Source organism: Argentina silus, assembly GCF_951799395.1.
Source record: "Argentina silus genome assembly, chromosome: 16".
Classification (NCBI taxonomy): domain Eukaryota; kingdom Metazoa; phylum Chordata; class Actinopteri; order Argentiniformes; family Argentinidae; genus Argentina; species Argentina silus.
The window spans coordinates 8,834,955-8,853,882 of record NC_139670.1 but is presented as its reverse complement, the minus strand read 5'-3'; the positions used below and the strand labels follow the sequence as shown (position 1 = coordinate 8,853,882).

General features: G+C 43.2%; 3 protein-coding genes across 3 annotated transcripts; all 3 read right to left on the bottom strand.

The window, feature by feature from the left end:
* Positions 1-781: 781 nt before the first annotated feature.
* Positions 782-7,812, bottom strand: irbpl (interphotoreceptor retinoid-binding protein like; the record flags this gene model as incomplete). The annotated part of the gene is made up of 6 exons (XM_083687641.1): positions 782-1,107; positions 1,271-1,413; positions 1,741-1,931; positions 2,183-3,388; positions 3,482-3,491; positions 5,069-7,812. The coding sequence occupies 6 exons, from the start codon at positions 7,810-7,812 to the stop codon at positions 782-784; spliced, it is 4,620 nt and encodes a 1,539-aa protein (XP_083543767.1).
* A 3,155-nt stretch (positions 7,813-10,967) lies between these two features.
* Positions 10,968-12,482, bottom strand: gdf2 (growth differentiation factor 2; the record flags this gene model as incomplete). The annotated part of the gene is made up of 2 exons (XM_083687026.1): positions 10,968-11,854; positions 12,134-12,482. The coding sequence occupies 2 exons, from the start codon at positions 12,480-12,482 to the stop codon at positions 10,968-10,970; spliced, it is 1,236 nt and encodes a 411-aa protein (XP_083543152.1).
* Positions 12,483-15,084: 2,602 nt separating this feature from the next.
* Positions 15,085-17,516, bottom strand: LOC310817611 (growth/differentiation factor 10-like; the record flags this gene model as incomplete). Its single annotated transcript, XM_083688255.1, has 3 exons — positions 15,085-15,276; positions 15,662-16,563; positions 17,258-17,516. The coding sequence occupies 3 exons, from the start codon at positions 17,514-17,516 to the stop codon at positions 15,085-15,087; spliced, it is 1,353 nt and encodes a 450-aa protein (XP_083544381.1).
* Positions 17,517-18,928: the final 1,412 nt, after the last annotated feature.

The following is an 18,928-nucleotide window of genomic DNA, read 5'->3' as shown; positions in this document are numbered from 1 at the left end:
TAAACCTCGGTAATGAAACAGACCACTCACACATATTTCTCTTGTGTTCCCATTGTCTTTATTGTGTTCCACCATTGGAATTGATACAACCCAAATTGTCTCACATGGCAAGTCACTATGTATGGACACAACATTCCCATACACAGCAAGAAACACCCCATATTATATTTGAGAGTGCTTCTCCAAAAGACAGGACAATGTAAAGGTCCTACCAATGGTACTCCAAATTATATAACAGTAATATCAGAGGAAACTCAAATGTGTCTTTAAAAATATTTCAGCATTTGATTCAGTACTTTTTTGACTAGTTTCAGCTTTCTTTTTCTCATTCAGTTTACACATAGCTCAGATGATTCTTTTTTACAGCACAAAATAAAAGCTGTTTTTTGCCATAGCCACAAGGGCTTGTGGATCATTAACACTAACACACATTTATAAACCACTTCACTAACAGCCTCATTTCAGCATACCATTTAAAACCACTCAGACATTTCTTAAGAGAAATGTAACTTCCATAAATCCTTCTATAATCACAGTAATATTTATCAGAAAAGTAAAAACTAGGCTAAGTAAAAACCAACAATGACCCAGCTCAGAATGTGTCACATTCTTTGTAAAAGGAGAAGATTACAAACAGGCTAGAGAAGGCTTAGGTGCAGTGGCTGGCTTTCTATAAACTGTCAATGGAGATCATTGAATTGTACCCTACATACTTCACTCCTCTGAGAACTTAATAAGATCCTAAACTATTTGATTGCCAACAACATCCCGGTCAGGGAATTCACTTCTGGCCGTTGATGTGCTTGTTGAGGATGACCTTGGCGGTATCAAGGGCTTCCTCAGCAGGCACTGGGATGTGAGGGGCGACACCGGCCCCCTCCCAGGCGGGGCCATGGGTTGTGTCTGAGTGGATGGTGGGGATGCTGAGGAACACGTCGGTCTCTGCAACGCGGAAGGTCTGCGGGGGGTGGGAGGCACCGCTGGTTGTCTCGCCAACGATTATGCCTCGACCGTGCTTCATCATGATGTAGACAAACTCTTCTGCAGCACCGGCCGTGGCTCCGCTGGTCAGGATGATCAGGCTTTTCTTTTTGCCATACCTCTCACCTTAGGGGCAGGGGGGGGGGGGATTGTTGAAAATTAAACTGTAAAAGCTAAGAAAGCTTGAATGTTGTAAATAATACAAACTGTCATAGCACTTTTTCAAATGCAAATAGATACACTCAATACAGTATATATCATGGCATTGTGACTTAAGCAAGTTTATTACCAGTGAGGTCAGACAGGGTCCACATCTCCTTGGTGGTGCCAGAGGGTCTGTCGTAAAGCTTGTCCAGCAGGACATGCGTGTCTTCATCAAAGAAGTAGGAGCAGAAGCCTGCAATGGAAGTGGTGGGCCCACCCACGTTGTTTCTGCAAAAACATTTTGCACACTCATTCAAGATCAATGCAGATTAGGGGAGGCTGGTGGAGGTAGAAATTGGAGGACAGGCTCACTGTAATGCATGGAATGGAATGAGGAATGGTATCAGACATTGATACCATTCCTCATTCCATTCCATGCATTACAATGAGCCCATCCCCGATTTCTACCTCCACCAGCCTCCACTGATGCAGATGAACTTCTTTTAATAATTCCTCCTCCTGCAGTTGTACTCTCCACCCACCAACTGCAAGCCACTCTCTGAATTGTGAATATGTATACAGAGTTGTGATATACACTCAAGAAATAAATCCTACCTGAGGTCAAGAATCATAGCATCAGTGTGTACAATTTTGTTCCACACATGCTCCACAATGATCTGGGCAATGGGTTGAACCTCCTCGAAGTCGCCGAACATGTCAAAGCGCAGGTAGCCAATGTTGTTCTCAAACAAATCCGTGTGGAAGGAGACCTTGATCAGCTCAATGAGCATTTCTGGAGTGTAATTCTGAAATCAACATAGAGTCCCTACTATCAGTCCCTATTCCACTCCATACTAATTACTATGTAACAACATGTTAATACAATTCTGTTAATAATGAAATAACAATGTTATTACATAGGCATGAGAACAAATTAATTTATTAATTAACGAAGAAGTCAGAAGTGTCTTTATCCATTCATATGATTTTGTACAACAAAAAACATAACATTTTTGCACTCTGAAAATAAACTCAAAATAAACCATTAATTTCTTACCATTGGGGGCAGGGCTGGGGTGTTGGAAGTAGTCTTCAGACTCCTGTCCCCAGACAGTGTTTTGAGATCAGCAGAGAGTTTAGTCTCCAGATCTACCTTAGACGAGATCATGGTGTATTCGCCGCTCGCTAGGAGTCCTGACAGCTTCTCCGAAACATCAGCGCCGACATTCTCAAAGGCATAGTTTTCAGCCACCAGAGCTGCGGCGCCCTCGACAATAGCAGGGATCTGCATGCGGAGTTTGATGATTTCAATGGCTGCAGCCAGAGCATCCTCAACATCGACTTCAACATCAGGAGTCACGCCGGTGACCTCCCAGGTCTTGCCAGTGATAGGGTTGATGGACTTAGCCACGGGCACTGAGACGTAGAAGTCTGTGTCCCCAACCTTGATCTTGTCAATTTTCAACGAACCCCCAGCGGTCTTCTCCCCAACGATGGTGGCCCTCTTGAGGTTCTTTAGACAGTAAGCAACGTCCTCAGCGATGCCCTTGGTGTTCTTGCTGGTAAGGATGATGAGAGGCTTGGTGGTGCCGTACCGTTCGCCCAGCAGGGTGGGCATGGACCACAGCTCTGTGGTGGTGTCTGAGGGACGGTCATACACGCTGTCGATGTGAATCAGAGGCTCAGCGTCAGTGAAATAAGAGACAATGTAAGGGATGCCTGACGCCTCCCCGGTGCCTGTGTAGCGCATGTCGAAGATCAACGCGGATGTGGGGAGGATCTTGTTCCAAACCAGTTCCAGGAGCATAGTGCCGATCTTGTTCGCCATCTCCTCACCAATGATGTGGTCAATCCTCAGGAAGCCGATGTTGCCCTCCAGAACATCCAACTTGATGGAGCTCTGAAGCATAGCAATAAGATGCTCTGGGGGCATTTGTGGCATTACGGGGGGGGCTGCAGGGACGTAGTCGGGCTCATGAGAGACGGCCAGACGTGGGTCATTGATGGTCCTCTGGACCCCAGTAGTCAGGACTGAGGCGAGAGTGTCAGCGTCTGGGATGCTGAGAATCTCTGTGTTGCTGCTGGCTGCATCGATCGCCTCCTGCATGCCAGTTAGTTTCTCTGGTGAGCAGTAGTTGTCCATGAGAATTTTAGCCATATCCACAATCAGTTGTGGTGGGAAACCACCGCGGACGGAAAATACATTGCCAAGGACCACCAGAGATGCCAACAAGAGGAGAGCTCTTGCCATGTTGTCTGGTTTCTAGATACAGTAGCAATAGACCACAGTGGAAGCTGTTCTCTGGAGGAACCTTCTTCTGCAACAAGGTCCTTTGTCAAATGAGACTGTTCCCACTGTAAGCATTCTGTTAACATACACACATAAGAGGATTTTCCCCACAATAAACCCTTAATCGTATTATCCTGGGTGCTTTTGTAAGACAGAAGAATGACAAGCTAGCCAAGTGGGTGCAACATGTTTCCCAAGATATAAGACGTACAATATACTGTACTTGGAACCACCACCACCACCACCACCACTACCACCATCCCTTCTAGACCCACATTGGCTAGCCTGAAGCCTTTTTCTCACACTTGATGAATTATGACATTGAGCTCTGAAGTTTATTCAACAGTTTATTCAATAGTTTATTCAATCAGTGTTGATTAAAAATGGAAAGAAAAACACCAGCAAGCAATGACATTAATCCCTAAATAAAATGTAATTTACACCCATGTAAAATAGATAGTGGTGTTTTGTCTATTTGGTTCACAATGACTATAGATGTGGATGTACATTCTCAGTAACTCAGTCACTGTTGCTACAGATAATAGTTACCACAAGTTTTATGTGGGACATGCTCCCTCTACTGACTGATTTAAAACTTTCACAGATTATGGCGAGAGGATGTTTTTTTTAAAATAATGAATGAATGTAAAACATGAGTGATGAATGACTCACAATAATCAAAATACAACAAAAATAAAATGGTAAACTGTAGGTGAACCCTCTCTACTTAATCACAGATTTAGGCCAACACAAATACTGTAGCCTGTCGAGTAATAGCAAACAGATTAAACAAATACAGTAGATATTAATCAAAGGTGACCAAGGAAATGTACCATCAAATCTACTAAAATTACGAAACAAAATAACACAGGCCAAATTCATAAAAGGCAATTCATCCCAGTCCTGCATACATCTGGGATATGTTTTTAGAATCAAGTGCAAAAAAAGAGGATTTCATAAGGTGCCCAAATTATACACAATGTGCAATCTAGTGTGCAATCTACAGTACGACTTGAATGATTAAATAAAATAAAACACTTTCCTCAAAGGAGGCATTTAGATGATACAGTATGTTTGCCTAAATTTCTGTTTAGCACGATAAACATACATTTTCTTGATGTTGTCCCGTTTGCTGACCACCTTCTCATTTCATTGGGGTGGTCAGATCAAATCACCAGTCCCTTTTGAGGTTTCAGGGAAATTATTGAAATATTAAATCTCTTAAAACAATACAGAAAATCTTAATTCACAAAGACAGAACAAAGAAAAGAAACAGTTAAAGTGGCAATTTGGGGTTTGCACATCCATTTTTTCTTTTTTTACTTTTAAATGAATGATTCATGATATATAGTCACTGATTATGGAAGAATATAACTTACTAATATAACTTACAAATGCCTCATGAGCTTAGTTCAACTGTTTTACCCCACCATAACCCAAAATATAAGCTTCTTGTAAACAAAATACTGTATAGCTTCAGAACATGGTTAAAACTATCATTTTAATCTCATGGACGGTCAGTCCTTGCATCCACTAGCTAACCAAAACAAGTGGCGGGGTGACAATTTTTTTATTGTTTGAATCCCAAATTGCCCTTTTAAAGGAAATATGACTAAACACAATAATTATTTCCTTTGATCTCGCTTCGTAAGCCTTGCTGCAATGATTCTCTGTGCAACGCCCAGAGCATCGCTTGCCTGGGCTGCGACGTGTGGCTCGACTCCGGAAACACTCCATACCTTCCCAGTGACAGCGCTCAGAACCACCTGGTTTGGGATGGAGGCGTACAGGATACTGTCCCCAATCTGGTACGTGCCACTGGACAGTGACCCTCCGATGGTCGGCTCTCCGATCACTGTCGCCCTGTTCAGGTCCTTCATGGTCCGTGTAAATGCCTCAGCGGCTGACCCTGTCATGTGACTAGTGAGGATGTAGATGTCCTTGCTTGAGCCGTACCTCTGCCCTTGGACCTGTGGCAGGGTCATGACCTCGGTCATGGTGGATGTGGAGCGGTCAAAGACAGTGTAAAGATGTCTCAGGGGTTCCGCATCGAAGAAGTACGTACACAGGAGGGGTATGGCTGTGGAATAACCGCCTGTGTTATATCTCATATCAATGATCAGAGTGTCAGTATTCACCATGTTGCTCCACACCAGTTTGATAAGCTGAGGGCCAATGGCTCTCACCACCTCGACATCTGCCATCATGTCAAACCTCAGATATCCCACGTTCCCTGGCAGCACCTCTATCTTGAACAGCGCATCAATGATGTAGCCCACCTCCTCAGATGTAGGAATTTTTGGCACATCATGTAGGGACTCAGGTTCAATGTCGCAGTAGAAGATGTGAAGCCGGTGGTCACTGGATGTCTCCTGGAGGTCCGTAGTCAGCTGGGAGGCTAGTGACTCATAGTCGACAACTGACCTATAGGAGCCCTCAGCCCATTTGGTAAGCAGCACTTTGCTGACCTTGGTGGCGACCTCAGGGATGGCGTAGTGTAGTTCCAGGAGCTCACCTGTCCCCTCTACCAGGGAGCGAACCTTCCTGTGAAATACTATGATTTCATTGGCATGGTCCACTGCATCCTCAGCAAGGACTATGGCGTCAGGCACCACCCCTCCACCCAACCAACACTCCCCATGATTGTCTATGAAGTTTATGAAGGGGACAGTGATGACAATATCTGTGTCCTCCACCTGGAAGGACTTGGCATGCATCAGGGTTCCGGATGTGATCTCCCCAATGAGAGTGCCACGGTGCATCGACTGCATCAGATAAGCAAACTCCTCCCCAGCACTGGCAGTGTAGTAGCTGGTCAGTATATACACACCACGTTTAGACCCATAGAGTGAACCTAAAAGGCCGGACAATGTGTTATACTCAGTGGTGGTGTTCTGGATCCTGTCATATATGGTGAAAAAGTGAAGTTTCTGTGATGCGTCTTGGAGATAGGAGAACAGGATGGCAAGGGAAGCAGAGGACCCGCCTGTGTTGAAGCGTAGGTCGATGATGAGGTTGTCAGTGTTTTTTAGAGGCTCCCACACCTTTTTGGCAATCTGCTCTTCTAGTTTAGCCATAACGGACGCCTCACCAAACTTGTCAAAGCGGATGTAACCAGTGTTTCCTGGTAGGACACGTACTTTGAAAACTGTATCCACCAGGGTCCCGAGGAACACCGGGTCATCAGGTATATTCTCAGGTTCAAAGTCGTCCTCAATAATCACCGGGTGGTCTTGGGTGAGTTTGATCATCAGACGAGGGTCATCTGACACAGTCTGGAGTTCATGGTTGAGTTTAGCTGCAAGGTCTTCCTCTGAGGTGACAGAGAAGAAGTCAGTAGACTCCAGGTGATGGAGGAGAGCCGGAACTCTATCGGTGAAGGAGTAGAACTCCCTGATGATCTCTGAGATGCTCTCAACAGCTTTTGGAATAGCACCTCTGACGGCAAGTAGAGACATGGCATTTCCAACAGCCTCCTTGGCATTGATATTTACAGACGGTGTCACTCCACTCACCTCCCAGCTCTGGCCTGTGATAGGGTTAACAGACCTGGCCACTGGAACTGTGATGTAGAAACCAGAATCTGCAATCCTTATCTTCTGCACTTTCACTGATCCCCCAGCGGACCTCTCACCAACAATGATAGCCCTCTTCAAATGCTTTAGAGTGTAGGCAACTGCCTCGGCCGCCCCGATGGTGCGCTTACTGGTTAAAATGATAAGGTCTTTTTTCTTTCCATACCTCTCTCCGATGATAGATGACAGAGTCCACAGCTCCTTGGTAGTGTTAGAGGGTCGGTCAAACACAGTATCAATGTGAATGAGTGGCTCTGGTTCAGAGAAATAGGAGATGATGAAAGGGACCCCAGACAGCTCCCCAGCTGTGCTGTAGCGCAGATCAAAGATTAACGAGGAGGTTTGGGCAACCTTGTTCCAGATGTTATCCCTGAGGAGTGTGCCAAGCTTGGCCACCGTCTCCTCCCCTATAATCCGATCGATCCTCAAGTAGCCCACATTGCCCTCCAGGACCTCCAGCTTCACTGAGTTCCTGACAAGGCGGATGAGTTGCTCTGTGGGGAGAGAAGGGAGGGCGGGCGGCATCACAGGGACAAAGTTTGGCTCGAAAGATACGGTCAGCCGGGGGTCATTCAGTGCACCTTGCACACCGACTGTCAGTACAGCCGCCAAGGTCTTCCGGTCAGATATCTGGAGGATCTCTCCACTGTTGATGGCTTGCTGGATGGCTTCCTGCATCCCGACCAGGTTTTCTGGGAAGCAATAGTTTTCAAGGAGAATCTTTGCCATGTCCAGCACCAAAGCCGGCTGGAAAGACAGGCTGGCACACAGAACATGACAGAGGAGCACAAGCAGTGCTGGAGAGAGTCGACACCCTGCCATTGCGGTGGAAAATGTTTTATTTTATCTGCTTCATCCTGTGTTATAGTGTATTCTTTCCGAGCGACAGTCCTTTGTTGGGAGAGAACGTTTTCACCGCCACAACAACAATGACATAAGAGGCTTTTGCTCCCATTAAACCTTTAATCGCATTATCTTCGGTGCATCAGCTAGACAATAGCAGACAAAAATGCAGATGTGGTCCCGAAGGTCTTATCATGTACAGTATTTGGGTATCCTAAAGGTTTATTTGAATACCCCTTTTTTTACTTTTACTTTACTTGTATGTCATTTCATAAGACAGAGGCTTCACGGTGTAGATACATTTTAGTGCTAATTGTCACATGAAACATTGTGTCCATTTTGATTCCATTTTAAAAATGAAATACAAAGCATTTAATCAGAACTTGCATTTATGTTTATCATTTCAACACTTTACACATTTCATATACATCTTCATATTGCATCTCATATCCTTTGAAGATACAATAGAAGGGAATTCGATACAGTGTAGCAGCAGACCTGAAAGGCCACCTGGTTGGTGTGAAAGCTCATGTGAAACTCCTGATCATTTGAAAGACATCGTGCTCCCGCCAGGTGGAAAATAAAGTCAGGGTTTGGGAGGCCATGGCTGCGTCACGAAGTGGATGACATGATTACACCGTTTGTGTACATGTAATAAGCACCATGCAACACACCCTGGATGACAACTGTGCTCTCAATTTAGCAGTGGTCATGAAAAAAAAAAAATAGTGGTCAGCAGTGGTCATGAAAAAAAACAAAACAACAACTTTACGGAGCCATGTTTTTTATTTTCTCATGTTTGTAAATGTTAGGGTTAGGGTTAGGGTTAGGGTTAGGGTATTCCCTTAGGGTATATGTATTCCCTTCCTACTGCAGTATATTCACTCCATAGGATTCAGAGTTGAGTGAGTTTGACACTGAAATTGAGTGATTATAATACACCCCTTACCAGATTACTTTAGAACATGGAGTTACGCAACAACACTCCTTTTCAATGCTAATGCATTGAATGCTAATGCTAATGCGGTCCAGTGTACCGTTAATCTCGCTAAACTTCTAATACCCCATGTTTTACATAATCCCGTCTGGCGATTTCTTGTGACCAATCAGGACCTGGAATCTCATTTTAAGACTCCAGCCGTGGTGCATTGTTCACTGCGTCATTTGCGAGGGAGTGTTTGGCACTGTGGACAGAACGGGGATCATCTGAGGGGACCCGATTTAAGCACTAGTGGTCTAGAAACAATTATGGCTTAAATGAGACTTAAATGAGACTGCACATCTTTTTTTTAATAAAAAGGTGGTTTGTTAAGACTGAGCTATATTTGTTTTATTGCGAAGCAGTTATGTCCATTTCTATGTCCTCTCCTTCCCTCCCTGACAAACATTTGCATTGTCAGGAAGAGAACCATGAACAATGAATTGCATATTGCATCGATGTACATGGACAAATGAATAATGTTCTTAATCACTCTGAAATGCATATTTATCTATCTTATCTTATCTCGCAAGGTTTTTTGGATGCACTTTTACTTACTTTTATTGGAGATGCGTATTCTTGAGATGAAGGTTAAATGCAACCAAAGAACAGACAATAAATAAAGGAACACGTTTACTTATAGAGAAGTATGCATTCAAAGGTCAAACATGTATGATTGTATTGAAATTACAAGGTGTCTGTCCACCTGTAGAGAGCGCTCTTTACACACTATTGAAAGGAACAGAGGCCCCAAAATTTGACCTTGATATATTCACAAGCATCATATTCATCCAGTAGTACAGTACAACTGCAGCTCAGAAGTACAGTTATGGAGCAAATTCACATCCAAAGGCCAGCCTCGGTGCCAGTCTGTTCCTGCTAGACATAGATCTAGGATCAGCTAATCACCTCCACAAACCCAAAGTTTTACCATTAGGAGCTATAACACAAATCTGACCTTAGGTGAATGTCTAGACGCTTCATGCCCAATTACAGAAACAGACCAGTGGAGGCTGGTGGAGGTAGAAATTGGAGGATGGGCTCATTGTAATGCATTGAATGGAATCAGGAATGGTATCAACCAAACACGTGCTTGATGCCATTCCTCATTCTGTTCCAGGCGTTTCAGTGAGCCCAGTCTCTGATTTCTACCTCCACCAGCCTTCTCTGAAACAGGCGGCTTTCAGACATTAAAGGGGCAATCTGAGATTGGTACATCCACATTTGTTGACTTTTTAATTAATGATATACGTAGTATAGTCATTGATTATGGAATAATATAGCTTATAAATGCCTTATGGGCTTAGTTCAACTGTCTTACCCCATCCGAACCAAAAATATGAGCTTGTTTTACTGTTTGTAACAAACACTGTATAGCTTCAAAACATGGTCAATACTATAATTGTCATCTTATTGCTGGTCAGTCCTTGCATCCATAGCTCCATCTATGGTATTGAGAGTGGTAATAACTAGAGTGGTGTGGAGACGTCTTTGTTGTTGTTTGACTCCCAGATTTAAAGTCTCTAATCTTCATGGGAGTACACATCCAAGTATATCAGTTCTGTTCATATACTGTTAATCAATCCCATCGAGTAAATGTACAGTAATGTGAATCTAATGAGAAATGTCCATCATGGATAGATATAAGTACATATTTAATTAAAATCAAGTCAGTTACAATCACTGATTTTCATAAATGCCCCTCTGACAATGCTATTATAAAGATACATAAAAAATCCATGATTATCACAACATAGAGCAAGATAGTCCTTGTCAAAGCCAACTGATAAATTAACAACATTATGTACAAAATTGTATCTTGATATTGTGAAACATACGATCTAAAATAACAGACTATAGTAGTGGGTTAAGAAAATATAATAAGAGAAAATACTAATTTCGGATTAATCCGTCTCATCATGGAGTTTAGGATTGTCAATAATTAAATTTTCGGATGTCTTTTTATTTTCTAGGATCATTAACAGATCTATAAATAACTGAATAATGTATAGTCGGCTATATTATACAACTACTGTGCGTTTGCAGAGCATATGTGAGATAAAACAAAGGAAATGCAACTTACAATAGTAATGTACAGATTTACAATAAGGTTAAAGGGGGACCTCCACCACCACCACCACAGATCTTCCTCTCACTACCTACACCCACACTCTGCCACCTTCATCTCCTCATACAGGTGTCGCACAGTGATGATGCCATTTTCTTGGTACATGACCGTGATAGGGTCCAGTTTGGTCGGAACGCAACAGGCCATGTTGGCCTTTTTGGGGTTCTTTAGATTGACCAGGGTTTGGATGAGAGCGTGTTTAGAAGGGGTCATGTCGTCAGTCAGGGGAAAATAACACACCCCTCTGCACTCAAAGGCATCGTACTCTGGAGGGGCTACGATCCACTTGTCCCAGCCGATATCCCTGAAGCTCACACGCATGGAGGTCCGTCGGCAGTAGTTGCTCTCTGCTTGCCTCTTCTGTCTGGGATGCAGGTCCACAGGGATCTCATTGTAATCTCCCTGCCAGTTAGTCCCTGAAAAGACGGTCTCCTCCTCATGAAGTATCATCTCCTTCAGCTCCTTCTTGGCCTCCCTCTTCCTGCTCCCGAAATCGTCAGAGAAGACGATCAGAGCGGCTGAGGTGTTCTCCCCTAAACCCACACTTACGTCCAGACCTCCGCCTTTAAAAGGCCCACAGTCCCAGCGTTCGACCACAACCTCAAATTCACTCGCACCGCGGCCCGACTTGATCCAACCCTGGATGGCACTGGTCACATCAAAAGCTTCCCAGGAGTGATCGGTCCGAACAACCTCTTTACCATCCAGGAGGTGGACCGTGGGCTTGTTGCTTTTATACTCCACTTCATAGACCTTGATGGTGGCCTGGATCCCATTGGAGACTGTTGCCCTTTGATCCAATAGGGTGAATAGCCTGAGTTCCGCCATGGTGACCTCTTCATGGTTCGGGACTGTTACGTTGAACAGCAGTCTGTGTTTTGTCTTGGTGCCATTTCTTTCGGATTGACTGACATCTGCATAAGATGTGATAGAGTAAAGCGTTTTAATAAAGTGGGCTACATTACTACCACTGAGGTTAATAGCCCTGGTGACACTCACAGGTTTAGTGAACACACAAACACAACACTAACAATACCCAGGGGCACACTCACATTATCATGTATTTGTGAATGTTGAACAGCTCGGATTATAGACTTTTTGTTTCTGAATTCTAAACATACCATCGAACTATCTTATCACACTTATGAGCCTTTATTCAAAATTCCTGTTTGATCCGTTGCTTGGATACATACCTTGAACAGTGAAGCTGCGAATGACATCAGATCGAGGCATAGCGGACGTGTCAGACGCATACTTGTTGTACAGCTCAATCATGAACTGCGGAGGGTATACCTTGCTGTGCTCTTGCGGCACATCCGATAAGTTCAGTTTCCTCAGAAACTCTTCCTTTATGGTTCCCAGAAAGCTCTCTAACCTGGAGTCCATGTCATCCTCTTCGACGACGTCTTGCTCTGATGACTGTAAGAAACCCTTATGGTCTTCAGTTTGAATGGCATTGTTCAGTGGCTTGCACCTACAGGACCCAGTGGACACCAACAGACTGAGACACATCTGGAACAGGAAACTTCTTGAGTACTGCATCTTTAGACAGGTCCTTTCTGATCAACACAGTTTACAGTACCTTCCCACTATGTACTTAAAACTGACTTTGGGCGACAATGTTTGAAATTGAGATTCCCTATGCTAGGCTTACAGTCCTGAGGTCCGCTCCCATGCTCTAGAATAAACAGCACATTCATGTCAACCAAAATAGTAGCACGGCCATGCTTATCTTGACCATTGATGTCTTCTTTTAGGCTTTGTTATCATTAGGGGGATTGCAGTTAATGAAGATTCTGTAAACATTTGACAGAATCGCAGCGATAATGAGGGAAGCGCTGGAAACTGTGAGGCTACTGACAAACACTTTCCCTGAGTCTCTTCCCACTTGCAGGTCAACTCTTGGGCCAACAGAAATCACAATATAGAAGATCAGGGAAGTTCAATTAAATACATGCAATGTGTTATTTGGAAGCTTCATCAATATACAAGAGATAGTTTCTTAGGAATCTTTCATGTGTAAGAAACAAATCATGCTATATAAAAAAAAAAAAAAAAAATAGCAATATAATTCCTTTTCAACCCCAAAGTTATTATGATTAGTTTATGTTCAGTTTATGTTGTAGCTCTTGAAGAAGTGTTTCATAAAATTAAGGAGCATCTCTCTGTGTTGGGTATAAATCCTACTTCACCATAAGCAGTCTACGCACGCACGCACGCACGCACGCACGCACGCACACAGTAGCTGGGGTCTCATGTCATCGTGGGGGGTACACTCCAGGCAAATGTGTCAGAGGACATTAGCCTGAATAGTCCCGGCACTTTACAGCACTGTGGAGTTTGTCTTTCACACATTCACTCAATATTTGGCTCACTCTGGGTTTCATAATTCTGCTTTATTCTGGTTTACTGACTGCTCAAAACCCCTTTTATGGAATACATTGCCGTACGGACTAGGGAAATATTCATTGACATATATTGAATTTTGACATGAGGGAAGAAAACGGTATCTCTTTGAGCTAGAAGATGACCACTGTTTTTTTTGTTTGTTTTTAGTAATGAGAGAGTAGAACTAAAGACTGGTCAAGTCTGGTCAGCTGAGACCGTCCCGGTGAGACTAACATGAGGAATAGGGCATCGTATGCAGTACAATGAGCCCGTCTTCCGATTTCTACCTCCACCAGCCTCCCCTGATGAGGCTGGTGGAGATAGGAGATGAAAAAGTGCGCAAAACATTCCTTGTAACAACCCAAAACAGACAATTGTGTTGCTTTCCATCATAGTATACACGATGGCCCAGTTTATGTACAATTCAATTTATTTCTATGTTAAGCTGACATTGTACCTATATTAACTTAATACACAAATTATACAATTTTATGTTTACCTGACAAAGCCTAAATAAAGTATACATGCACATTTTTATAATGGGGGAATATACATTCTGACAATGTTGGGTTTAATACTTCCGAAGTAGTATTCCATAAGTAGCCAGAGCCAAGCTTTATAATGATTGGGTCATACTTTACATAATGTTGCCCCTATACCTGTGTAGTAACTCTAATTACACTGGTAACAACAATGTAATAACATGCTGTTACATAGTACATTTGCACTTTCCTTGTAATTACATAGTAATGGAGTTGAACGGTTTGTGTTAATACACTAGTGGAATAAGGAACAGTGTTTGTTCCGATTGTGTAATAACATAAACCGCTCAACTCCATATAATATGTAATTACCTAATGATTATGTAACAACATGTTAATACAATATTGTTACTACATTAATTACAATATTACTACACAGGTATAGGGGCAACTTAATGTAAAGTGTTACCAATGTTTTCATTAAGTTCATTGTTGCCCCACACTGACACTTGTTACACTGTTTCATGCAGAACAGCAGGTGGCAGCAATGTGCTACATATCACCCCTTTTCCTATGACAAATGGTAAGAGCTGAAATCATGATTCACAATTTGAGAAAAACTATTTATCTTTCAAATTGTGACCTTATAACATGGTCATTGACTATGTACATTATAAACATAAAAACAAATATTGAAATATTGATCAAAATAGTAAATGTATCTCATGCAATAATCACAGATCTCTTAGCTTGATAGATTAATTGAACTACATAGTGAACACTGAAGTAACTACTTGCAAAACACGCTTTTTGCATCATACTATTTACAAATATAAATCCCATTTAGTTGTATTAGTAACTTTACTATGTACATATTGAGATTGAGCTTTTGAATATCAGAGTGACATTCTATACTGATGCCCTAAGAAGACTCCTCATAAGCACTCCAGTCATCCAGTCTAGTGCATAATATGACAATAGATCCAGTATCTGAGTTACTCTGGAGTCATTTTTGAAAGTCTGTCCTGACCCAAACTCCCCAACACTTGGCCTCTTGAATGGCGACAGATTTTCTGTGTGATTTACACACCTGATCTGAGAGTTGCTTCTCACAGATCCAGAAACCCTCATCCACGTTTCCGTCCACAATGAGTTCATCCACTGCAGTCTCATCCCAAGCTATTTTACTTTTATCACTTGTAGTAGTTGAATTTCTCTCCTGGCGATCACTCCATCTGGTTCCCTGTCCTTATTGAGAGCCTTTCCGGGTCCTTCTACCGGCAGGCACAGGTGTCCACAGACATGTCTGGGTAAACCTTAAGCACCATATTCCTGCTGGTGTCCAGGAATAGGACACTAAGAGAACTCATCTTGTCTGGAACACAGCAGGGTTCCGGAATGCCAGGAACAATTCCCACCGCCCTAACGATACTCTGGATGGTGGCGTGGTTGGAGGGCTGAACGACCTGCGAGCCACAGAGGGAACAGAGGATGAAGTCACAGAGTATTTATTTCGCAAGGAAGAATGATTATTATGTCACATTTGTCAAATAAGTAAGGTGTTATTTTTTTTTTTATTATTCATCAATAGATTATTTTCAGATTTAGCCGGTTTTCAGCACTATACTAAAAAAAAGTATGAATTCTGAAGTATGGATTCCGCTGAAATATGAATTCTGTTGATGAATAATTGATCAAGAGATACAGCTCAGTGTATCTATCTAACCTATTTTCTGTGGAATAGTAAAGTACATACAGAGAAGAGAGAAGTATAAAATAATTATTTTGCAACAGAGAAGTATAAAACAAATATATTATTACATGACACACTGAAAAGACTGATGCTCTTACTTTAGGAATGGGGAATCCACAGGTCCCAGCACAGTAGAAGGCATCAAACGCTTTAGGGGCTAACACCCACTCACTCCAACCGATGTCTGCAAAGTCCACTCTCAGGTATCGCCGAGCACAGACCCTCGGCTCACTCCACTGTCTCCTCCGAGCCTTCTTCATGGTCCTCTCATCAAAGCTCAGCACCTGAGGCTTATTCACTCCCTCACTACTCTCCTGACCCTGCTTGCGGCCCTCTTTAGTAGAGGGTTTACTCTTGGGGGAGAAATAGGTGCTCTGCCAAAGCTCATGGTTCTTCAGGGTGTTGTACTGCACCTCTGGGAGGCTGTTAGTCTGGATCTGGTCCAGTGGGGACACCTCCCTCTTGACCCTGGAGGCTGGGGGAGATGCGTTGGGGGACTGGGTTGCTTCCTCGCCCACAGGGAAGGGGCTATACCTTTGCAGGGTCATGGCCACACTGTTGGGTTCAGATATGGCCGTGTCATTGACGTATACGAGTACGTACGGCAGGTTGGACGGCGAAAGGCCCTCATGGTTCCTCTGCTGCCTCACCCCGAAATCAAACTCAGCTGTGATGAGTAGCTCGTTCAGGGCACTAGCCTCTTTGACTACGGCGGAAACGTCCCTCATTTGCCAGGATCCCCTCCTGGGGGGGAGCAGGGTGACGTTACCCAGCGGGGTAGCGAAGGCAGAGTTCGGGGATGTGCCATGGAAGACAAGCTGGGAGGGAGGCAGCTGCTGGAGGTGCTGGAGACGACAGGAGGGGTTTCGGGAACGCCGGCAGATCCAGGGTCTGTGGCGTGGCCGCTGGTCCAGGAAGTGGAATGTAGCAGACAGGATGACCTCTGACTCCTGGATGGATGACAGGTTGAACTGGAACCAGACATTGTTCTTGGAGACTCCTGCAAGAAATGATAATGGCAGGGTTAGGGTTAGGGTTAGGGCATGGACTGTAAGATCAAATGGATATCTAATGCTGTATTGTTCAATAAGTACTTTACCATTTCAAAGCTTTCTTCAACTGGAATGTTACAAAACAACATTTATAATAGCCAAACAATGTGAAAATACGCCACAATTGTGTACAGTAACAGTATAGTGCAATCCTGATTGATTGAAAGAAATATTCTTATATGTCTTTTAACTCCCACTACTGTTCAGAAGGTAAACATTGCCCCTGACATTGCCTCTGAGATATTGCTGAGACATATGGAAATGCTTAGCAGAGCGCCCCTAAGAGAGTTCTTCATCTGCCTGTAATAATAGTGACTGAGTGTGATAATAGGCTGTTGTCTAACATCTCCGGGATATTTAACAGTGGCTACTGTACATTATTCTCTGGTCACATTGGCGCATTTAGAAGGGTGATGGAGAATGTGGGTTTATAAATCACACACATGGGCATTCATCGATTTACTTATTAGTCTTGGAAAATTATGGTTTGTTGAGTCTTATTACAAGTCACTTTACTAGACTGAAACTAAAGCTCATAAACTGTAGTAAAAGTAGGTTACAATGCAATCTAAGCTGTCTGTCGACCAAAATATTAATGTTGGGTTATCTGTCTTATTGTTGTAAATGACGAGGAAGACTCACCTTGGATTGCTTTAAAACTTCTCACTGTATTTCCGTCTTTTTGGCGGTTTGGTTCCTTACTGTATTTTTCATAGACTTTAAACATATTGATGGAGACCATGTCCTGGTTTGCGCTCTCGCGCGCGGAGGTGTCATCGGTTGTTCCATGGATATCGCTGTCCTGCTGCGTAATTTCGGACGGATCCTCTGATGCAACTTTCACGATATCGGCATTTATAAAGACTAACAAATGCACCAGATGTAAGAATATAATCGCCATTTCTAATATTCAAAGTGAGTTATTCCATCAACTGAGGTCTTCAAAACGAATGAATATTTCTTTAACCCACTGAATATTTATTTGCCCCAGGTGCAGAAATTCCAGTATGCGCTGGTTTGTTTGTTTACGTATAAGATGCTGGTGGAGTTCACTGTTACAAAAGGTGCACTCCTCAGCTTATAGCGCACACTTGATTCGTCTTACTAGCAGAGACCAGGGGGTATTGCTATAGCAATGACAGATGGTGACGCTTCGAGTCAAGCAGCCAACGAGAGTCTAGCCCGCAAATCTCCCTCATCGTAGAATAACTGCAGCCTGTCGACCAAATATGGAATATGAATAAATGTAGTATTTGAAAAGCTGTTATGTCTATTCAGTGTGCATCCACTTAAGTTGAATAATCAGTGATCTTAAAAGGGTTGCACAGTTTTGGCATTTGCAAGGTGTTTGAAATATTCTGAACCTAATAATTTAGTTTGCACAATAATGTCCATGTTCTTCCCTTTTGTATAGGGGGTATAATTCTGAATGAAATACTTATAGTGTTACCATCAGAACATCAATTCTTCACACAACTCTGCACTACAATATCTGTAAAGATATGTCTCCCTTCCTGGTCTATTCAACCATGTGATTTTAAGACCTTCTGTGAGATGTTCTTGTTTTCCTTGTCATTCTTACGTGACCCTCAGTCGGAGGGGACCTGCAGACCCTCCTGGGTACCTCAGGTCTTGATGTCTAGTTAACAGCAGCACAATGGCGGCCCTGTGAGAGAGGTGGTGACAGCCATGGCTACTGGGGTCAGCCAGCCATTAAAATACCTTCTACTGGCCCAACGGGAATCACTGGGCCCTTTCACACCATGCTTTACATGTCCTACAACAGCGATAAAGGCTTGCTGATCCAGGAGTCCTTACCAAAGCTTTGGTTTGTCTTAAGGCTATCGCTCCTAGGCAGAGAAAGATCATATCAGCTTTCATCATGGGAGGAGCTCATGGAAGATTACTCTCATTACTAGAACCTCATGACTCCTCTCTGACGGTTGGTATGAATTTATCATTGTTGTCTAATGTCTACATCTAATTACTGATATTCCTTCACTGTTCTCATCCTTTAATTCATGGGCCTATTCACAGAGACAGATTATGTATATAATCGGTAGAACAGACACAGTCCATGGCCCCTCACACATAAGACCATTTAAAATGTTCATCCCACATGACATCATGCATGAATCACCTCTGGTAGAGAGATGAATTTGGGGGAGAAATATGCTCTCATTCACAGAATATTTGCCTGGGGTGCTCATCACGAGTGAAAGACAGCACGTCGGCCATGTTGCTTTTGGCCAGACCCCAATCTCCCCTCGACTTGTTTTCTTACTGCTGGCTCAGACTAAATGACCACTCTGA